At 42.6% G+C, this 21,365-nt stretch overlaps 1 protein-coding gene and 2 non-coding genes across 5 annotated transcripts; all 3 read left to right on the top strand.

Moving 5' to 3' along the window:
• Window positions 1-4,374: 4,374 nt before the first annotated feature.
• slc25a3a (solute carrier family 25 member 3a) lies at window positions 4,375-11,389 on the top strand. 3 transcript variants are annotated; one of them, XM_086146744.1, is made up of 8 exons: window positions 4,375-4,487; window positions 4,986-5,157; window positions 6,065-6,189; window positions 7,940-8,119; window positions 8,253-8,434; window positions 9,548-9,720; window positions 9,963-10,073; window positions 10,941-11,389. In XM_086146744.1, the coding sequence occupies exons 2-8, from the start codon at window positions 5,016-5,018 to the stop codon at window positions 11,099-11,101; spliced, it is 1,074 nt and encodes a 357-aa protein (XP_086002870.1). In that variant the 5' UTR covers window positions 4,375-4,487; window positions 4,986-5,015; the 3' UTR covers window positions 11,102-11,389. The 3 variants fall into 3 exon arrangements, with proteins under 3 accessions (XP_086002870.1, XP_086002871.1, XP_086002872.1); XM_086146745.1 differs by lacking the exon at window positions 6,065-6,189 and adding an exon at window positions 7,261-7,385 and having other exon boundaries at window positions 4,405-4,487; XM_086146746.1 differs by having other exon boundaries at window positions 4,424-4,487; window positions 4,991-5,157.
• On the top strand, window positions 8,501-8,702 carry LOC147234016 (small nucleolar RNA SNORA53). Its single transcript, XR_015106208.1, has one exon. It is a non-coding gene; the product is annotated as a small nucleolar RNA SNORA53 (small nucleolar RNA).
• LOC147234015 (small nucleolar RNA SNORA53) lies at window positions 10,115-10,316 on the top strand. The gene has a single exon (XR_015106207.1). It is a non-coding gene; the product is annotated as a small nucleolar RNA SNORA53 (small nucleolar RNA).
• Window positions 11,390-21,365: the final 9,976 nt, after the last annotated feature.

Genomic DNA, 21,365 nt, shown 5'->3' with positions numbered 1-21,365 from the left:
TGTGACTTAAAGAATATTTTATTTACCTTTTTTTTAGCCAGGATGTCTTATTGAGGTCAAATGTGTTTTGTCAAAACACAAAGGCTTTTGGAGATTATTCTATGACCATGGTGCATGGTAGGGAAATGCTGTTTGGGCAAAGTCCAGGGAACATTCAAGAGCAACCACTTGCAAGTACACAGATGGTAGCTAAGAGAGCTGACAAGGAGAAGGGTATTCAGGAATCCTGGGAATATACTCAGCAGAGCTTTACAGATGAACACATTCCAGTGTTGTATACTGATGCTAAATGATGTCCATCTACATCATGTTCAATTGGAGATGTTGCATTTGAAATGAAGTAGAGAAGTATCATACACTGAAAGGAGGCTTCTCCAATGTTTTTCTAAAAAGTCAATCTTCATTTTAAGTATCTTAATTAGATTAGAAATATGTACTGTACATTCAATAGAGTGTTTTACTATTCCATATCAGCTTCAGGTGACCATTTTTGCTTGGAAACCAAAATATGTGAAAGGACAAGTCTGGACTAGGTCTGATTCAGCACAATATTTAGATTCCCCCTTAAATACTTAATAGCAAAATATATAAAATAAACACAAGAGATTCACTTTAAACACTCAAGTTAATCATATTGCTGTCAATTAGTCATGAGCAAACTGTAATGTGCGTTTGTGTATTTTAACATACAAATATACATATTTGGCCATACAACACAAATTGATAATACAATTAAGTTTTGTAATAGAGTCAGGTTGCAACCTCTCCCTTGGCTCTACTCCGAGCTCCTCCCAGATGACCAAATTTTTAACCCTATGTCTAAGGGAGAGTCCAGCCACCCTGCAGAGGCAACTCATTTTTGCCGCTTGTATCCACAATCACGTTCTTTTCGTCACTACCAACGGCTCATGACCATTGGTGAGGGTGGGAACTAAGATCAACAATGGGTAAATTGAGAGCCTCGCCTTTTAGCTCAGCTTCTTCACCACGACAGACCGGTACAGAGTCCACATTGCTGCAGACCAATCCGCCTGTCGATCTCCCGTTCCATCATCCCCTCACTCTTAAACAAGACCCTGAGATACTCCGAACAGCTCCAGTGAGAGCTGGAGATCATGGCCTGATGAAGCCAACAGAACCATTTCATCTGCTAAAAGCAGACTCGATCCTGTGGCTACCAAACCAGATCCCTTTGACGCCTTGGCTGCGCCTAGCAATTCTGTCCATAAAAGTAATGAACAGAATCGGTGATACAGGGCAGCCCTGGCGGAGTCCAACTCTCACTGGAAATGGGTCCAACTCACAACCGGCAATGCTCCAAGCTCCGATACCAATCCTACAGGGACGGAACAGCTCGTATGACAGGGTTCGGTGCCCCATACTCCTGGAGCATCTCACACAGGATTTACCGCGGGACACAGTCGAATGCCTTCTCCAGGTCCACAAAACACATGTAGACTGGTTGGGCAAACTCCCATGCCCCGTCAAGGACCCTGCCAAGGGTATAGAGCTGGTCCACTGTTCCACAACCTGTTCCTCTGCTTCCTCATTGGAAGGCATTTCTACGGGGTTGAGGAGATCACGGAAGTATTCCTGCCACCAATCCACAGCATCTCAAGTTGAGATCAGCAGCACCCTACTTTATCAGCACTGCCTCCCGACTCCTGAGCTGCCGGATGGTGGACCAGAATGTCCTTGACGGCCTTTGGAAGTTGTTCTACATGGTATCCCCGAACTCCTCCCACGCCCGGGTTTTTTCCTCTGCAACCACTGAAGTCCCGTGCTACTTGGGCTGCCGGTACCTGTTAACTGCCAGAAAGGCCTGATAGGACTCCTTCAGTCTGATGGCATCCCTCACCAGCGGGACTGAGGGTTGCCACCTTGATAGGCGCAACCGCCTTACGACTCCAGCTCTGGTCTGCTGCCTCAACAATGGAAGCGTGGAACAAGGCCCATTCGGACTCAGTGTCTCCAGCCTCCCACGGGACGTGGTTATAGTTCTGCTGGAGGTGGGAGTTGAATCTCATTCTAACAGGGGACTCTGGTAGATGTTCCCAGCAGACCCTCACGTTACATTTGGGTCTGCCAGGTCTGACCGGCATCCTACCCGACCATCGGAGCCAGCTCACAGCCAGATGGTGATCAGTTTACAGCTCTGCCCCTCTCTTCATGCATGTGTCCAGGACATGTGGCCACAAGTCCGACAATACGACCACAAGGTCGATCAAGAACTGGTGTGTTGGTGTCAAGTTCACATATGGACACCTTTATGCCTGAACATAGTGTTCGTTATCGACAATCCCTGATGAGTTTAGATCAGGGGGGCCGTTCCTCCCAATCATGCCCTTCCAAGTCACACTGTCGTTGCCCACGTGAGCATTGAAGTCTCCCAGTATAATGAGGCACTCCCCGGTAGGAGTGCTCTCTAGCAGCCCCTCTAGGGTCCCCAAGAAGGGTGGGTAAACAAGACTGCTGTTGGGTGCATAGCCTCAAACAACAGTCAGAACCTGTTCCCCCACCTGAAGGCTGAAGGAGACTACCCTCTTATCCACTGGGTTGAACCCCAATGTGCAACATGCGACCTCTAGCTCTGCCTCCTGTCTTTTGGTCATTGTAACTGTTTCTATGCCATACAGCATCACTGGTCTCACAACTGTCTTGTACAGCTTTCCTTTCATTCTGGCTGATAGTCTTCTATCACATAGTACCCCTAAAACTCTTCTCCACCCATCCCAACCTGCTTGAACCCGTCTCTTCACCTCTTTTCCACACTCTCCGTTGCTCTGGTCTGTTGACCCCAAGTACCTGAAGTCCTCCAACTTCTCGATCTCCACTCCCTGTAGCCTCACCGTTCCACTGGAGTTCCTCTCATTCACACACATATACTCTGTCTTGCTGTGACTAACTTTCATTCCTCTCATTTCCAGCGCATACCCCCGCCTCTCTAGATTTTCCTCAACCTGTTCCCTGCTCTCACTACTGATCACAATGTCATCTGCAAACATCATGGTCCATGGCAATTCCTGCCTAACCTCATCTGTCAGCCTGTCCATCACTTCTACAAACAAGAAGGGGCTCAGAGCTGATCTCTGATGGAGTCCCACCTCCACCATGAACTCCTCTGTTACCCCTACAGCACACCGCACCACTGTCTCATGGCTAGCATACATGTCCTGCACCAGTCGAACATTCTTCTCTGACACTCCAGATTTCCTCATACAATACCAGAGCTCCTCTCTTGGCACCCTGTCATATGTTTTTTCTAGGTCTACAAAAACACAATGCAGCTCCCTATGGCCTTCTCTGTACTTCTCTATTAGCATTCTCAAAGCAAATACTGCGATAAACATTGCAGTAAGGGTATGATCAAGGAATTATGTTGAAAAAATTGTGACATGGATATGGTAATTTAATAAGAAGAAACTTATAATATTGGGGGGCAGGGGGCCCGCGTCAAAACAAGGAATTTGGATGTAGTATAGTCATACTTTAGTTATAATTTCACTTGTCATTTTTGGCTGCTGATGTGAAGAAAAACACCTGGTTGATGGTAAAATGTCCATTTAATAAGCAATAGCTATTGTTGGGCACAGCCACATCGGACACGGGTGTAATACAACAAACTGTTCCGGCCCAATACCAGGTAAAAAAAACAAACAGAATAACTGGCACCCAAACCACACCCACAAAATTTCCAGCAACCCCAAAATCACACAGAAACCAAGCACCAATTTAAACCCCAACATTTGTGACTGGCTACAATATTGGCCGCCTTGAAGACAAAATCACTGAAAAATAACAGCTTGCTTTGAAGAGGGAGGTAGTTGGAATAACATTCAGGAGTTTCAGACACCAAAAGTATATGTATTCCAGCTGACTTTTATGACTTTTTTGTTAACATTCTGTATATGCATACCCTCCTTTATACTCATTAAATTAAGTTTGCATTGGAAAATAGTTGTTGAATTTAATTATATTACTTTAAAGGAAATGGTATTTGTAATCTAAGTGATTACAGCTGCAGAAAAGCATAATTCATGCTCGGGGTAAATGACCCTGCACAGCTAAGATGTTGCAGGCATTATGGGACACTATCACCAAAACAGAGCTTGAAGGTCAAGTGGAATTAATTTGAACCCTCTCAGGTTTATTAATTTTTGTCAAACTCATACATTATCTTTATTTTTCTTACAGACGGGTAGGTTTTAAAAACACTGAGAGGTGGAAAACACTTTTTTCCATGCTGAAGGGTTTCCGGTGGAAATGTCAATCCAGCACCGCCTTAATGTAATCGTATATCATTGATTGGACGTATTAGTGTTGATTGACAGCCACATGCAACGTTTATTCATTGGGTAGAGAAGCCGTAAGACCGCCCACTCAACTGATGACGTAAACAAAGGACAAATCTATGTGCCGCGAGGTCATTCAGCCTCTCCGAATCCCCGGTCGGTCACTAGCGGCGGCGCCATTTTAAGACAGACGGAGTGAGTGACATTATTTGGTTAAAATGGCAAATTCAAAATTGTGATTTGGAAAAGGTGCAAGAAGTTCGTGCTTAGCGTTTTACTAATTTGACAGTTCATCCCGAGTGAAGTAGAAACGTATATTACTGTAGCAAGCAAGGCACTGTAGCATAGCATAACATAGCATAGCACAGCATATCAAGCACGCTAGCATAGCAATGTAGCATCAAATCGTGAAGGTAGAGAAGTGTTAGATGACTTTGGCATCAGACGGATATTAAACAGACTGTCATGGTAAACCATTTGCGTGGCCTTTGGCATTCCTCTGACTGTACTTCGCTTACTTTGATCATTCGCTTACATTAGAATTTAATCTTCACAATATGAGCCTGAGCTAATTTAGCTTAGCTGATTTGTGTCCGTTCAGGTGGTTGTCTGTGTGTATGAGGGGGGCGGAGAGATGATCCTGTCGCCTACTAGCAGTCAATACCACACAGCTAACTTGTTGCTTCATTGCAGCACAGCTCTGCTAGCGGGCAGGACACCACCATGTACCCAGCTACTCTAACGCAGCTGGCAAGGGTCAATCCCTTCAGTGCCCCTCTGTTCAGTCTCCAGAAGGTGGAAGAACCCCAACAGAACCTCAATGGACAGAAGACCCGCAGGCTGGCAGCAGCCGCCACCGCAGACGGTAAATCTTTGCTGGCTAGCTTAGTTAGCTTGCTAGCCGTCCTAGCTTGACATAGAGGTTTTCCGCGCAGCGTATTTAGACTTGATACATTTTAATTGAAAAATTGAAAAAAAATATCCATGCTCTGTTTTGTACGTTTGCTTATCATTTATTGCATATCTGTTAGGGATAGCTAATGATAGAGGCAGTTGGCTGACGGGCCTGTGCCACCGTTAAGTCTCTGTGGAGGACACGGAAGGACAAAGTGGTAGATTGCACGTAAACTACAGCAGTCGAAGTTAATAAGCACGTTAATTATTTCGGGACTTTAGATTTTCGATGGCCTTGTCAGTTTTAATGATGAAGTTTTATGATTATGAATAATTTAAGAATCGTGACCGTTGACTTTGAGTTGCCGAGGGGTGGTCAAGAACAAGCTGTCCGAGCCTCGGGATTCATGCCAGGCTGTTAAACACTATCCTACTTCGCACTGAAGAAGACAGGATTGCATCTTGGCAGCTTAAACTATTCCTTGAGATCTACAAGTATATGTCTTGTGTTAGCTACAGATATCTTGGGTCTTTGGACCTCTTGATTGATTGATCTTAAATCTCAAAGCCTTCGGCCCAAAAGAGGACAATTTGCTTCCCCCCACTTTGCATTTGAAACATGCAATCACTTTCTGTTTTGAGGAATACACTTTAATTGAAGTTGAAGCCTTAATGGCCCAAGCTTGATAAGACTAGAATGATGATTGTGTTTTATAAATGTGAACACAATTTTAAAACACTACCATCACATGGTTACCTGATGTTCTATATTAAGTGGGACATTTTTCTTCTAAGCATCTGGAGGCCCTTTAACCATGCTTTATTATTCTTGATCCTGACTTTTTCTGTTCCTAAAGTCTCACCTTATGTTTCTTTAGAGGGAGACAGTTGTGAATTTGGGTCTCAGAAGTATTTCGTCCTATGTGGCTTTGGTGGGATTCTAAGCTGTGGCACTACACACACAGCTGTCGTTCCTCTCGACTTGGTCAAATGCAGAATGCAGGTCTGTGTCCTTGGTCCAGTGTCAGTATCCCAAAGTTGTACCGACCGTCATCTGTAACCGTGTTTGGTTTTTTGGTTTGAAAAATGTACCGATTTGCATGGACGACATAGTGAAAACCTTTTCTTGAACTTTGTCAACACACTGATTCCTTTGATGGAGTGATTATGATGTGATTGCATGGGTTTGTGCCCTTTTGGTTGTGTGTTTTTTTTTTTTTTTTTTTTTTTTTTTAAACTTGTCCCGTAGATCTTCCCCCAGCCCCATTAACTCCAAGGTCCTCCCAGGCCCAGTCACTCAGTGTTAGTGCAAGTGTAGGTAGAGGTCATGGAGGCTGGACTGTTGTGGGAAAATATCTCCTGAATGCTGGTCATGATTGACACTATCAGGTACATTTGTATGTTTGGGCTGCCTGAATACACAAGTGACCTTTGTAATAGGTCATATCACAAGCTGTGTTCATTTGTGCATTGACTAATTCACAACCAGGTAAGACGGTTGAAAGTCAAAATTGTACTTTATGAAATTATTTTGGCTGTAAAAGATTTGTATACTACCTTTCAAGGGGTTGGCTAAAACCAAATGTGTATTTCAATTGACTCTGATCTAATTTCTGTGACCACAATGATGGCTTGCATCTGAAAGTAATTAAACAAAAGTTTGAAATAATCAAATGGATCAACAGTAGTTCAAAACTTCTTGACTTCCAGTGGCTGCTTGAGGCACTGAACATGTATAAACTTGTTTTAAATTTGAGTGGAGATTTACCTGAATTTAACCCCTTCACAACTAAGTTAATTTTTCAAAGCATCACTGTGGTCCCTCTATACTGAAATCATGTTTTCAGATCATTTTTATCAACCTTCTCATGTTTCATCCAAATAAACAGCATGTTTGTGGCAGTGCCTTTGCATAATGGAAGACTCTGGAGACTGGGTCCTTAACTGTTAAAAACCTGCATAGGCAGATCTTCCATTATACGGATGTGCTGGGGTGTTGATTCAATTTTTTTCTTGTGTTGCATGTGACCTTGCATGTTGCATGTTTGTTGTGTCCCCCTCCATTCTACCACAGACGATGTCAGCTGTGAATTTGGCTCCTCAAAGTACTATGCCCTGTGTGGCTTTGGGGGTATCCTGAGTTGCGGCATCACACACACGGCCGTGGTACCCCTTGACCTTGTCAAGTGCCGTCTGCAGGTTTGTATGAAGCTTTCCACTAGTATAAACGACAAGCTCTTCGTCCACTGTCCCAATGCCATGTCAAGAGGACATAATATTTAAGTATTGGGGTTGAGAGGCCAGTCATTAAGCTTTGAGCCCTGGTTCAGGTATTGCCTTTCACATTGTCTTTCAAACAAAGTAACTTAAGTTTGTTTAAAAGCTATTAGCGTACCTGGTAATTTGCTCTCACTGTATAAATAACATTTATAAGTTTTACACAACTACACTCAACTAATTTGAGTAATTTTTAGATCTTGAGTAGCTTTTATTCTCAGCTTATATATAGCATTTTAACAGAAAAGCTAAAAGCCTCATGATTACTGGTACCATACACTTATGTGGCTCAAAGCAGCAGGCAACGTTACACAATTATAAAAAAGAATCAGATTTAGAGTAATATTTACAAAGCCTTAAATATTCATTTTGTTCAGTTGTAGAAACCCTTTATTGGAAGCTTGTGAACACAGGCTGAGTAGGGCAAATGCCAGATTTACTGAAACTTTCCTGACAGCCGCATTTCTCTTCACTAGGTGGACCCCGATAAGTACAAGAGCATTGGCAACGGCTTCTCTGTGACTGTGAGGGAAGATGGTGTCAGAGGTCTGGCAAAAGGCTGGGCTCCCACCTTTATTGGCTACTCCATGCAAGGCCTTTGCAAGTTTGGTTTCTACGAAGTGTTCAAGATCTTCTACAGTGACTTACTGGGCGAGGTGAGTCCATAAAATGTTCTTAATCAGTCTGCTTGTGTGTAGTATTTTTTTGCTGAAAGACTGACACTTAAGCAATGCAGGAAGACTGTTGTGTGTAATCTATGTGACTTCTTGTCTCTTGTTATCCCAACAGGAAAACACCTATTTATGGAGGACGTCTCTGTACCTTGCTGCCTCAGCCAGTGCAGAGTTCTTTGCTGATATTGCTCTGGCTCCCATGGAGGCTGTCAAAGTCCGTATCCAGACCCAGCCAGGCTACGCCAACACCCTCCGAGAGTGTGTCCCCAAGATGTTTGGCGAGGAAGGGCTCTGGGCGTAAGTCTGAAATATTATTTAAAATGCTCCTGGATTGTCAGAATATAATGAAGTTTGGTTGCTCACAACACACTCCTTAGATCCACCTCTAGAGGGTGCTGTGCTCCAAGCAGAGCCCCTCAGCAGCTTTCTGGCTGCACAGTTGGAGGTGCTTGAGTCATTGGTGTGTTATAGTAGTCTACCTGTTCACCGGCTCACCTGTACCACCGGCTGCCATGTCCTGACAGACAGGGAGCTCCCGGTGTTGCTAGCTAGGAGGACGGACAGCTTATCAAAAATCGATATGCCAATTTCGTAATTATGAATTGAATGTGATCAATGTTCCACAAGCAAGACTGTGTTAGCTGAATAAAACACTGAATTTGGTTTCAATCCACCTTTCAAACATTTTGAGATTTTACATTAAAGCTAGACTAGAAGCACTGGTAAATGGACAAAGCTGATTTTTTTTAAACAAGGAATAACTCAATTTCCATTCAAAGTCTCTTTAAATATAACTAATACAAAATGGGACTGAAAGGGAAATGTATAGTTGCATTCAGTCACACTACAGTCTGTTATGCCTGGATTTTTTTGCATAGAAACCGTATTAATCTATGTTTACCTCTTTAACACTTTGATTTGACAAGTGTCCAGTTTCACTAGCATGACAGCAAAAACAGACCTATTCTGCCATAAATCATTTTAGATATGATCTTCATGATTCTGAAAAGGCACGGTTTTACCAACTAGTTTGTCAAAGAACAAAAAAATTAAAATTTAAAGCATTGCCTTTTTTTCCTCCCTAATTGTTCCTCTGCTGTTGTGCAATTGTAGAAGATTTTGATTTGTCTGAACATCTGCTGCGCTGGTGTGGTGTTTATGACTAGTTTTAAACTAAAGTCTCTTCCCTCCTCTAATAGACGGGCGATGGCACAGGGAATTGGAGCATTCTCTTCCTAGCCTGCATAAGTGTTGTTGAGTAACACACTGAACCCCTACCCCTGGTGCTTCTCAGTATCTCCTTTCTGCTCTTAGTTCATCCATGATGGGTTAAAAGCAGGGATCATATTTCTCTGATGTGCTCTATGTATAACTAATTTGGACAATATGGGTCTTTTTTCCTCCTTTTAGTTTCTATAAAGGTGTGGTTCCTCTGTGGATGAGGCAGATCCCCTATACCATGATGAAATTTGCCTGCTTTGAGCGCACTGTGGAGCTGCTCTACAAGTATGTTGTTCCCAAGCCCCGCAGCGAGTGCAGCAAATCTGAGCAGCTAGTTGTAACCTTTGTGGCTGGTTACATTGGTAAGTCAGTGAACCATTTGAACCATTAACTTTTCTGACTATCAGTAACTATAAGTAACAATATGTTGACATGTATCCTGTATCTGGTGTAAAATTCCAAAGAAAATTTAAGATGTGCAACCCTGAACCATCCTAAACTCTGAGTTTGATTTTATACTTTCCTCTTTTCCATGTGTTAAGATGCCATAATGTTCATGGTAGAATTGGTGTAATGAGTGTTTACTATTTTCCTCTGTGTGCAGCTGGTGTGTTCTGTGCCGTGGTGTCCCACCCTGCTGACTCTGTGGTGTCTGTGCTAAACAAGGAGAAGGGAAGCACTGCTGTGCAGGTCCTCAAGAGGCTCGGACCCAAAGGTGTGTACCATAAGCAATCGTTTGTATTGAAAAGTTCATTTTACACGCTCCTTAGATCCACCTCTAGAGGGTGCTGTGCTCTAAGCAGAGCCCCTCAGCAGCTTTCTGGCTGTGCAGTTGGAGGTGCTTGAGTCATTGGCGTGTGACAGCAGTCTACCTGTTCACCGGCTTTCCTGTACCACCAGCTACCTTGTCCTGAGAGACAGGAAGCTCCTGGTGCTGCTAGCCAGGTGGACGGACAGCTTATCAAACATCAATGTTTGCAAATTTTAGATTTGTGTACTCAGATGGTCAACTATTACTACTGTACAGCTTCACGAAAGACGTAATGTTTTAATATGGATTTTTTTGGAGCTTTTTAGTGGGGTCTTAACACATTATCATCATTAGTTCCTCATTTTTTACTGAAATGGTACTTCCATTTTGTGATTTGGGAAAAGCTAGAACACTGTTCAAAACACTTGGGTTACATGTAATCCACTCAGGTAAGCATGTTTCTAGATTCAAAGTGTTATATCTACAATGTGGAAATGTATTTCCCATGTAATTCTTACTTAAATGTCCACAGTGCTTTTGGATTGTATTGGCAGTAAATAGGTAGTTTGATCATTATATATATGAACGGTGTTAAAGTAAAACATTTAGTGCACCTTGGTTTGCAACTCATTTAGTACAGTTGCAAGGATGAGTACAGTTTAAATGGCAGTAGTTACATATGGAGTGCTGCATTAAAGTGCAGAAAAAGAATACGTTTCAGCATGGTACTTCAACAATTCCAAAACAAGACCATTCCAAAATAGAAAAATACTTTTCACAAATTCCAGGATAGCAAAGAAGATGCCCAATTCTTTTTGCGTATCTCTTCAGGTGTGTGGAAGGGCCTGGTTGCCCGTATCATCATGATTGGCACTCTGACCGCCCTGCAGTGGTTCATCTACGACTCAGTCAAGGTGTACTTCCGCCTGCCCCGCCCTCCTCCACCCGAGATGCCAGAATCCCTGAAGAAGAAGCTCGGCCTCACGGAGTAAATGCTGTACATTTCGCCGAGCTGCAGTCTAAACCCCCTTCCCTGACTTCCACATCGCAGCAGTTTTCTATATTTATGTCCTGGGCTCCTGCTGCACTGCAGAGAACAGAGCTGCTGCTACTCATGTATATTTAAAATACAGAAACAACAAACTATGGAGAGAAGACTGCATTGTCACTCCTGGCTGCCAAGAGTTGGCCAGAAAAATATTCCACTGTAGAAACACCTGTCTGGTTTTATTCCTGTCATTAGAATGTGAAATTCTAATTAAAGAAAATTCCCTAAGAAATCGGTCTCTCTTTTTGAAAGCTGGATGGTGAATTTTCCTGTCAAGTCATCAGTGTTGAATTTGAAGGCATCTGATTTGAATGTAAATGACTCTTTTGCTCAGCACAGTAAGCCCTCTTCTCCTTCCAGCTTTTTCCTTAAGGAAGGGGTGTCAAGCATAAGGCCCGCGGGCCGGAACCGGCCCGCAAGGGTATTCGACCAGACCCACAGGATAATTTGAAAGTGGAAAAAATGCATAAAAGACAAGGATTTATTTATTTTTAATCTAGTGCAATTCGAGAATTTTTCGCTGGGAGGCGCACTGTTCTGGTCAGAGTAGACGACAATCCACATCACTGAGACGGACCAATCAGCAGACGTTATCAATGCACCACCTGTTGCTTGTTATGACGTTGTTTCTACCCTGTTCTCTACCTCCCCGCTACTCCCTCATTAGCCAAAATGTCGTTATCAAAATAGAGAAAAGTAGTTAAAGAGTGTAGAATTTTCAAAGAAAAATTGACTATGTCCTATTTATTTACGGAGACGCACGGGAAACCTTTGTGCTTAGCGTGTTTGCAACAAGTTTCGGTATTTAAGGAATATCATATACGGCGCCGCTACGAGACTCATCAGAGTGAAAAAATATGACCGCTTGTAAAGACAACTGAGAACAGATAAGATCAACGAATTGCTGGCAGGTCTGAGGAAACAGCGTCCACTTTCACCCATAGCCGAGAAATCAGTGAAGCAGCGGTAAAAGCCAGCTAGCTAATTGCTAGCGAATATGTGCAATTTAAAGTTAAGTCACCAGCTTCACTACAAACGAGTATGGTGGAATTCTACTGTTCACGCAACTCCATACATTTTCAGTATGTATTGTATGCATGTTTCATGGATGAAGTTTACACATTTACAGGACAGGTGAATACTCCAATCCTTACACATTTAATAGCACCCTTTTTAGTTTGGAAGGTGTAGGCAGGGATTCAATTTAGATTTCATATGCACATGTGTAAATGGTTTAAAAATCCCTTTCTTTATAAGTCTCATTTAATCTTAAAGTACATTACTATATTTTTCAATACCAATTACTTGTTAAAGTTTTGTGCCTTTGTACGATCAGTGGGATCACATGATCACATGATTGCAATTCATACATGTGAATGATAGAAGTAAATTTCACTTTTTTCTAAGGAAATATGAGGTGTTTCATGAAATGTTTTGTAAAGGGATTGGTCATTAAATTCCAAGATTTTCTAATGTCCTTGTACTTCTTTACACCAAAAAAGAGGAAAGACATGATATTTTGGTTATTTATTGTTGAATATGCTATTATTTTAATGGTCCGGCCCACTTGACATCTACCCAGGCCGTATGTGGCCCGCGATGTGAAATGAGTTTGACACCCCTGCCTTAAGGGGTCGACAGAGCGAATCAACCTATCTCTATCCTCTCACAATGACTACCTTCATATCCTCTCTCGCTATGTCCACATATCTATTTGGTCTTTGTTAAGACCTCCTGCCTTGCAGCTCCATTTCCAGCATGTCTACCAATATATTCACATTCTCCTTTGTTGATGACCAAACCATCTCAGTCAGGCTCTTCTGACCTTCTCTCCAAAACATCTGACGTGCTATTCCTCTGAGACTCATTCCTGATCGTACCCATCCTGATCACTCCTAAAGAGAACCTCTTCATCTTTGCGATCCCTAGCTCTTCCTCCTGTCTTTTGGTCATTGTAATTGTTTCTAGGCCATACAGCATTGCTGGTCTCACCACTGTCTTGTACACCTTTCCCGTCATTCTGGCTGATAGTCCTCTATCACATAGTACCCCTGACATGTTTCTCCACCCATTCCAACCTGCTTGAACCCATCTCTTCATCTCTTTTCCGCACTCTCTGCTGCTCTGGACTATTAACTCCAAGTACCTGAAGTCCTCCCAACTTCTTGATCTCCATTCCTTGTAGCCTCACCATTGCGCCCAAGTTCCTCGCATTCACAAACATATACTCTGTCTTGCTGCGACTAACTTTCATTCCTCTCCTTTCCAGAGCATACCCCCACCCCGCTATATTTTCCTCTACCTGTTTTTCTGCTCTCACCACAGATCCCAAAATCATCTACAAACATCATGGTCCACAGAGATTCCTGTCTAACCTCATCTGTCAGCCTGTCCCATCACCACCGCAAACAAGAAGGGGTTCAGAGCTGATCCTTGATGGAATCCCAACTCCACCTTGAACTTCTGTTTCACCTACAGTATCACTGCACCACTGTCTCACAGCTAGCATACATGTCCTACACCAGTTTAACATACTTCCCTGCCACCCCAGATTTACGAAATTTTATGTCAGAGCAAACTTGGACCTTACAATAGACCTTGTCATGAGTTATATGGGTATAAATGGCCTCAGGTGTTTCGAGAACTTTCATGGATAAAAACTCATATATATATATATATACACACACACACACACACACACACACACACACACACACACACACACATATATATATATATATATATATATGTGTGTATATATATATATATATGTATACAGGTATATATGTGACAAATCTTAATCTGATGTAGATATTCGTTCGTCTCCTGCTTGGTTCTAAACTTCCGCTAGATGGCAACCTCGTTTCACTGTTTTTTACACTACACGCTGTCCTTCATTGGTTTTCCATCAAAACTGGAGAATCTTAGTTGTGTTTTAATAGCTGTGAATTAGAAATTTATCTGAAGCCCCCCCAAGGATCAATATTTGGTCCATGGCTGTTCCACTATTAGGAGTTCTGCCTCCATCCTAAGCCTGGTCAATGATCACATCCAAGGCATTTCATATTCAGATAAATTATATTGGGTGTTTATACAGCGAATGCAGTCTAGATAATATTTCTTTCTCTGCTGCTGACGTTTTAAGGCACCGGAGTTTATATCTAGGTTATAAAAGTTATACAAAACCAACATTGAATGATTTTGGATGAACACACCACATCTCCACGAACTGAAAAGTAATCATGCATCTAACATCTAACAGGTCCAATGATTCATCCAGATTCTTTTAATTTGTGATACACTGATGTCCATTAAATATGCATGTTAATTCATATCTTACATAAATGGTGAGCAATTCGATCTGTATTCTTTTTTTTAGATTACCCACTGCACTGGTGGGATACTAAGAGGACTGAAGAGAACAGACAGGAGTACAGGGAGATACAACGCAAGGCAAAAATAGAGGTAGCACAGGGAAAACAAAGGGCGTATGATGACCTGTATGCTCATTTGGACAGTAAGGAGGGAGAGAATGATCTATAAGGTTGGCGAAAGAGAGAGATAAAGATGGAAAGGATGCACAACCGGTTCAAGTAATTGAGGACAGAGAGTACGGTGACGCAGTGGTTATTGCCTTGGACTTGCAGCATGCAGGACCCTGGTTTGATTCTGATGAGACCTTTCTGTGCAGAGTTTTAATGTTCGCCCCCTGTCTGCATGGATTTCCTCCCATATTCCAAAAACATATAGCAGGTAAATTGGAAAAAATGAGTGAGTGAATGATTGTTTGTCTTCATACAGTGGAGAGAACACTGCTAATTTTTCAGCTTTTCCCACTTGCAATGCAAGACGTCTGTAATCTTCATCATAGGTACACTTCAACTGTGATTGATGGAATCTCAAACAAAAATCTAGAAAAACGTAATTAATTAATTAAACGTAATTAAAAGTAATTAATTTAACAGTACTTTTTATTTCATGACGTAAGTATTTGATACATCACAAAAACAGAACTTGATATTTGGTATAGAAACCTTTGTTGGTAATTACTGTGTGTTTCGGGTTGTTGTCATGCTGGCAGACCCAGCCACGACCCATCTTTGAGGCTCTTACTGAGGGAAGGAGGTTGTTGGCCAAGATCTTGCGATACATGGCCCCATCCATCCTCCTCTCAATACAGTACAGTCGTTTGCTTCCTTTTGCAGAAAAGCATCCCCGAGGAATGATGTTTCCACCTCCATGCGTCACGGTTGGGGTGGTGTTCTTGGGGTGTACTCATCCTTCTTCCTCAAAACACGGCGAATGGCGTTAGACCAAAAAGCTCTATTTCTACCGTCTTCCATTCCTCCTCTTGATCATCCAGATAGTCATTGGCAAACTTCAGGCCTGGACATTACATTACATTGCATTTGGCAGACGCTTTTATCCAAAGCGACTTACAATAGAGGACATAGGGGCTGCAAATACACCTGCAAATACACAATGCACAGGAAATATACAGAACAGTAAGCTTGGGTTAGTGAGGGTTTTTTTTTTTTTTTTTTTTGGACAGAGACACACAAACGTACACACACACACACACACACACTGCATAGCCTAACTTGCTTCCAACCTGATCTGGGGCATCAGCGCAGTAAAAAGGCCTGAAAGAGAAACGTTTTTACCTGGACATGTGCTGGCATGTGCTGCAGGTTTTTAATCCATGACGATGTAGTGTTACTAATTGTTTTCTTTGAGAATGTGGTTCCAGCTCTCTTCAGGTCATTGACCAGGTCCAGCCGTGCAGTTCTGGGCTGATCCCTCATGATCATTGATGTCCTGCGAGGTGAGATACTGCATGGAGCCCCAGACCCAGGGAGGTTGGAAGTCATCTTGAACTTCTTCCATTTTCTAATAATTGTGGCAATAGTTGTTGCGTTCTCACCGAGCTGCTTGCCTATTGTCCTGTAAACCATCCCATGTGAAGGTCTACAATTTTATCCCTGATGTCCTTACACAGTTCTCTGGTCTTAGCTATTGTGAAGAGGTTGAAATTTGTTCGATTGAATGTGTGAACAGGTGTCTTTTATACAGGTAACAAGTTCAAACTTGTGCAGTTAATACAGGTAATGAGTGGAGAACAGGGCCTCTCAAAGAAGAACTAATAGGTCTGTGAGAGCTGCAATTCTTACTGGTAAGTAGGTGATCAAATACTTATGTCATGCAATAAAATGCAAATGCATTATTTAAAAATCATACCATGTGTTATTCTGGATTTTTGTTTTAGACTCCGTCACTAACAATTGAAGAGTACCTATTATATAAATAACTGGCCTCTACATGCTTATGCTTTGCAAATGAGAAAAGCTGCAAAATCAGCAGTATATCAAATATTTGTTCTCCACATTGTATGTTGCTCTGCGATTGACTGGCGACCAGTCAAAGGTGTACCCCGCCTCACCCGATGACAGCTGGGATAGGCTCCAGCATCCCCTGCGACCCTGAGTGCAGGATAAGCGGCAGACAACGGGTTAGAGTTCTCAGCCTCTCAGTATGCAATTCATTTTCTTTATTACATTATTACATTGCCCTATGAGTCATCAGTTTTTACAGCATCAATTCAGAAGTACCGGTACTCGACCTTTATTACGTCACTACATTTTATTACATCACTGACATATTAATTGTCTTACTAAATAATTATCTTTCCACTCAGTCACATGACTACTGAGCATAATTTCCACATCTATATGTGAAGACAATCTTAGTTTCAATATGTCATTGCATTAGTAGTTCCTCTTCTTCTTCTTTCAGCTTTTCCCTTCAGGGGTCTCCACAGCGAGTCAACTCTCTTCTCTGTATCCTCCTCTAACACCAACTACCTTCATATCCTCTCTCACTACGTCCATAAATCCTCTCTTTGGTCTTCCTCGAGACCTCTTGCCTGGCAGCTCCAATTCCAGCATCTGTCTACCAATATATTCTCTATCCCTCCTTTGTACATGACCGAACCATCTCAATCTGGCTTCTCTGACCTTCTCTCCAAAACATCTTACATGTGCTGTTCTTCTGATAGACTCATTCCTGATCATATCCATCCTGGTCATTGTAACAGTTTCTAGGCCATACAGCATTACTGGTTTCACCACTGTCTTGTACACCTTTCCCTTTATTCCGGCCGATAGTCTTCTATTGCAAGTACCCCTGACTTTTCTCCACCAATTCCAGCCTGCCTGGACCCATCTCTTCACCTCTTTTCCACACTCTCCGTTGCTCTGGACTGTTGACCCCAAGTACCTGAAATCCTCCAGCTTTTTGATCTCCACTCCTTGTAGCCTCCCAGTTCCCCCTGAGTTCCTCTCATTCATACACATATGTTCTGTCTTGCTGCGACTAACTTTCATTCCTCTCCTTTCCAGAGCATACCTCCACCTCTCTAGGTTTTCCTTTTCCTTTCTGCTCTCACTACAGATCATGGTCCGTGGAGATTCCTGTCTAACCTCATCTGTCAGCCTGTCCATCACCATTGAGAACAAGAAGGGGCTCTGAGCTTATCCCTGATTGAGTCCCACCGCCACCATGAATGTCTCTGTTACCCCTTCAGCACACCGTACCACTGTCTCACAGCTAGCATACATGTCCTGCAACAGTTTAACATACTTCTCTGCCGCACCAGACTTCCTCATACAATACCAGAGCTTCTCTCTTGGCACCCTGTCATATGCTTTTTCTAGGTCTACAAAAACACACTGCAGTTCCCTCTGGCCTTCTCTGTACATTTCTATTAGCATTCTCAACGCAAAAACAGCATCTGTAGTACTCTTTCGAGGCATGAAGCCATACTGCTGTTCACAAATGCTGACTTCTGCTCTCAGTTTAGTTTCCACTACTCTTTCCCATAACTTAATTGTATGGCTCATCAACTTTATCCCTCTATAGTTGCCGCAACTCTGCACATCCCCTTTATTCTTAAAAATAGGCACCATCACACTTTGTCTCCATTCTTCAGGCATCTTCTCACTCTCTAAGATCCTATTGAATAATCGAGTCAGAAAATCTACCGCTGCCTCTCCTAGACACTTGCACACCTCCACGGGTATCATCAGGACCAACTGCTTTTCCACTCTTCATCCTCTTTAATGCCTTCCTCACTTCACTTTTACTAATTTGTGCTACTTTGTGGTCTACAATAGTAACCTCTTCTACTCCTGTCCTCTCTTTCATTTTCCCCATTCATCAGCTCTTCAAAGGACTCTTTCCATCTTCCCATCACTCTTCTCGCATCTGTCAATACATTTCCCTCTATGTCCTTAATCACCCAGACCTGTTGTACATCCTTTCCATCTTTATTTCACTGTTTCGCCAACCTGTATAGATCATTCTAACCCTCCTTACTATCCAACCGAGCATACAAGTCATCGTATGCCCTTTGTTTTGCCTTTGCTACCTCTATCTTTACCCTACGTTGTATCTCCCTGTACTCCTGTCTGTTCTCTTCAGTCCTCTTAGTGTCCCACGTCTTCTTTGCTAACCACTTTCTCTGTATATACTCCTGCACTTCCCCATTCCATCACCAAGTCTCCTTATCTACTTTCCTTCCAGATGACACACCAAGTACTCTCCTACGTGTCTCGCTGATAACACTAGCTGTTGTTGTCCAATCATCTGGAAGCTCACCCTGACCACCCAGACCATTTCTCAACTCCTTCCTGAAATCCATACAACACTCCTCCCTTTTCAGCTTCCACCACTTTGTCCTCTGCTCTGTCATTGTCTTCTTGATCTTCCTTGTCACTAAGGTCATCCTACAAACCACCATCCTATGCTGTCTGGCTACAGTCTCCCCTACAACTACTACTTGCAGTCACTGATCTCTTTCAGGTTACCTTGTCTATACAAGATGTAGTCTACCTGCATGCTCCTACCTCTGCTCTTATAAGTTACCCTATGTTCCTGTTTTTTCTGGAAAAAGGTGGTCACTATAGCCATTTCCATCCTTTTTGCAAAATCAACCACCATCTGTCCCTCTGCATTCCTATCCTGGATACCGAATCTGCCCATCACTTCTTTATCCCCTCTATTGCCTTCAACAACATGTCCATTGAAGTCTGCACCATTCACCACTCTCATTTCTGGGAATATTCTGCATCACTTCATCTGACTCATTCCAGAACTTCTCATTCTCTTCAAATTCATATCCCACCTGTGGAGCATAGCCACTAACAACATTGAGCATCACACCTTCAATTTCCAGTTTCACTCATAAGGCTATCTGACATTCTTTCCACCTCTAGAACGTTCCTAACAAACTCCTCCTTCAAGATAACTCCTCCATTTCTCTTCTTTTCAGTACCATAATTGTACAACTTAAAGCCTGCTCCTAAGCTTCTAGCCTTACTGCCTTTCCACCTGGTCTCCTGGACACACAGTATATTCACCTTCCTTCTCTGTATCATGTCGACCAACTCTCTACCTTTTCCTGTCATAGTCCCAATACTCAAAGTCCCTACTCTCAGTCCCAGGCTCTTTCCTTTCCTCCTCTCTCTCTGCGTCCAAACATGCACTTCTCCTCTACTTCTTGTTCTTGTTCTTCGACCCACAGTAGCTTAATTTCCACTGGTACCCTGTAGGTCATCAGTACCAATGGCGGTTGTTGGTAACCCGGTCCTCGACCGATCCGGTACGATATGGTTATGGTTGACTCGCATGTTTGGTTTTGGCAGAAGTTTTACGCTGGATGTCCTCCCTGATGCCACCCTCTGCATTTATCCGGGCTTGGGACTGGCTCAGGGAAACACTGCTCCGTGCCCCCCAGGATTGGGGAGAAACGGGCCAGTGCCGCCCTTAGGCTGCATTTCATGGCATTAGTACTAGTATTAGTATCAGTAGTTTTTATGAAATTACTACATTGCCACTCAGACTTTACAACAGAAGTATGTATTACAACTTCTAAAACATACAATACACATATGACGGTTCAGGTGTAATATCTTATTTCATAACTTATTTGTCTTTATGATGATAAAATCCAAATACAGTCTTAAGTATTCAGTCTTTACTTCCTTTTCTGCGCTACTACACAAGTATGCAGCAGTTATTTACGGCATTGTTTTATGACAAAACATATCATGCTTTTTTTTGTGTTTTTTAATTTATCAATTGCCTACACAGAAGCTACGATTTCAGGTATCAACCGACTCATCATGGACAAGTGTGGGTTCTTTGTCCCACTCCAGGGCCCTTCAGCACAGTCTCTCTGAAACAGGAGGTGTTAAACAACCTACTTAAGTTACATAGACGTGATAATGATAATTTCGGAAAACAACAAAAAAAAAAACCTGACAGATGTGACATGACACATGTGAACAATCGCACGCAAGCACGCACACACACAGACAGACAGACACACAGCACCCTTATTTAAGATTAGTTCCAGTCACTGTTTTTAATTTTCATGCATCCACTGTACCTGAAAGGTGTGATAGACTACCACCATTTAGTCATGGTGACAGTGACCTCTCTGACTTTTAAGGGGGCTGGGAAGTAGAATTCTAGGCGTTAATTGCATTCTAATCATATCTACCTCAGAATAACTCTATGACAAATTATTTATACTTTTTTTTGTACTTTTAAGTCTTACAGTAATGCTATTTCAATGCTCTGTATGTGTGAACGTATGACTCAAGTTGACTTTGACTTTATGTATCACACAATTGTGACACACTGCATCTAATGGGTCAGAAGCAGAGCTGCAGAAATCACTTTTCCTCGACTATGAATATGGGCTGTCATCCCATGGTTTGTTTGTCGATTGGTAAAATAGGCAGTTTGTATACTGACAAGGGGTTGTGTCTAACAGCGGCTGCTGCCTGGGAAAGGGTCATGGAAAATGGAGTCCATTCACGCGTTCTCGGACTGTGAGGTATCACTGCTGTGTCATCAAATAAAACATCATAATAAAAGATAACAATTTGCTCGTATACTCGTTTTTAGCAATACTGTGCAAATTTAGGGATTTAGGGAGTATTTATGACACCTGGGTGATTCATTCCATATACACAGCCTGCAGCCTTATCCAGCTACACCTTTTAGCTATGTTTGCTGCACGGCTCGAGCTCTATCTAAGCTCTATTTTAGGCTTCCACATCCTCCACGCCCGGCTGCTGATGAAAACAGCTGTGGGCTCCATCAAGGACAGCTCAGCCGTCATTATCAGGACCCAATGTTTC

This window comes from Fistularia commersonii, chromosome 5 (assembly GCF_037954325.1).
Source record: "Fistularia commersonii isolate RoL2024-O1a breed Wild chromosome 5, RoL_Fcom_v1.0, whole genome shotgun sequence".
NCBI lineage: Eukaryota > Metazoa > Chordata > Actinopteri > Syngnathiformes > Fistulariidae > Fistularia > Fistularia commersonii.
The sequence above is the reverse complement of the archived record's forward strand: the minus strand, read 5'-3'. Positions and strand labels throughout refer to the sequence as shown.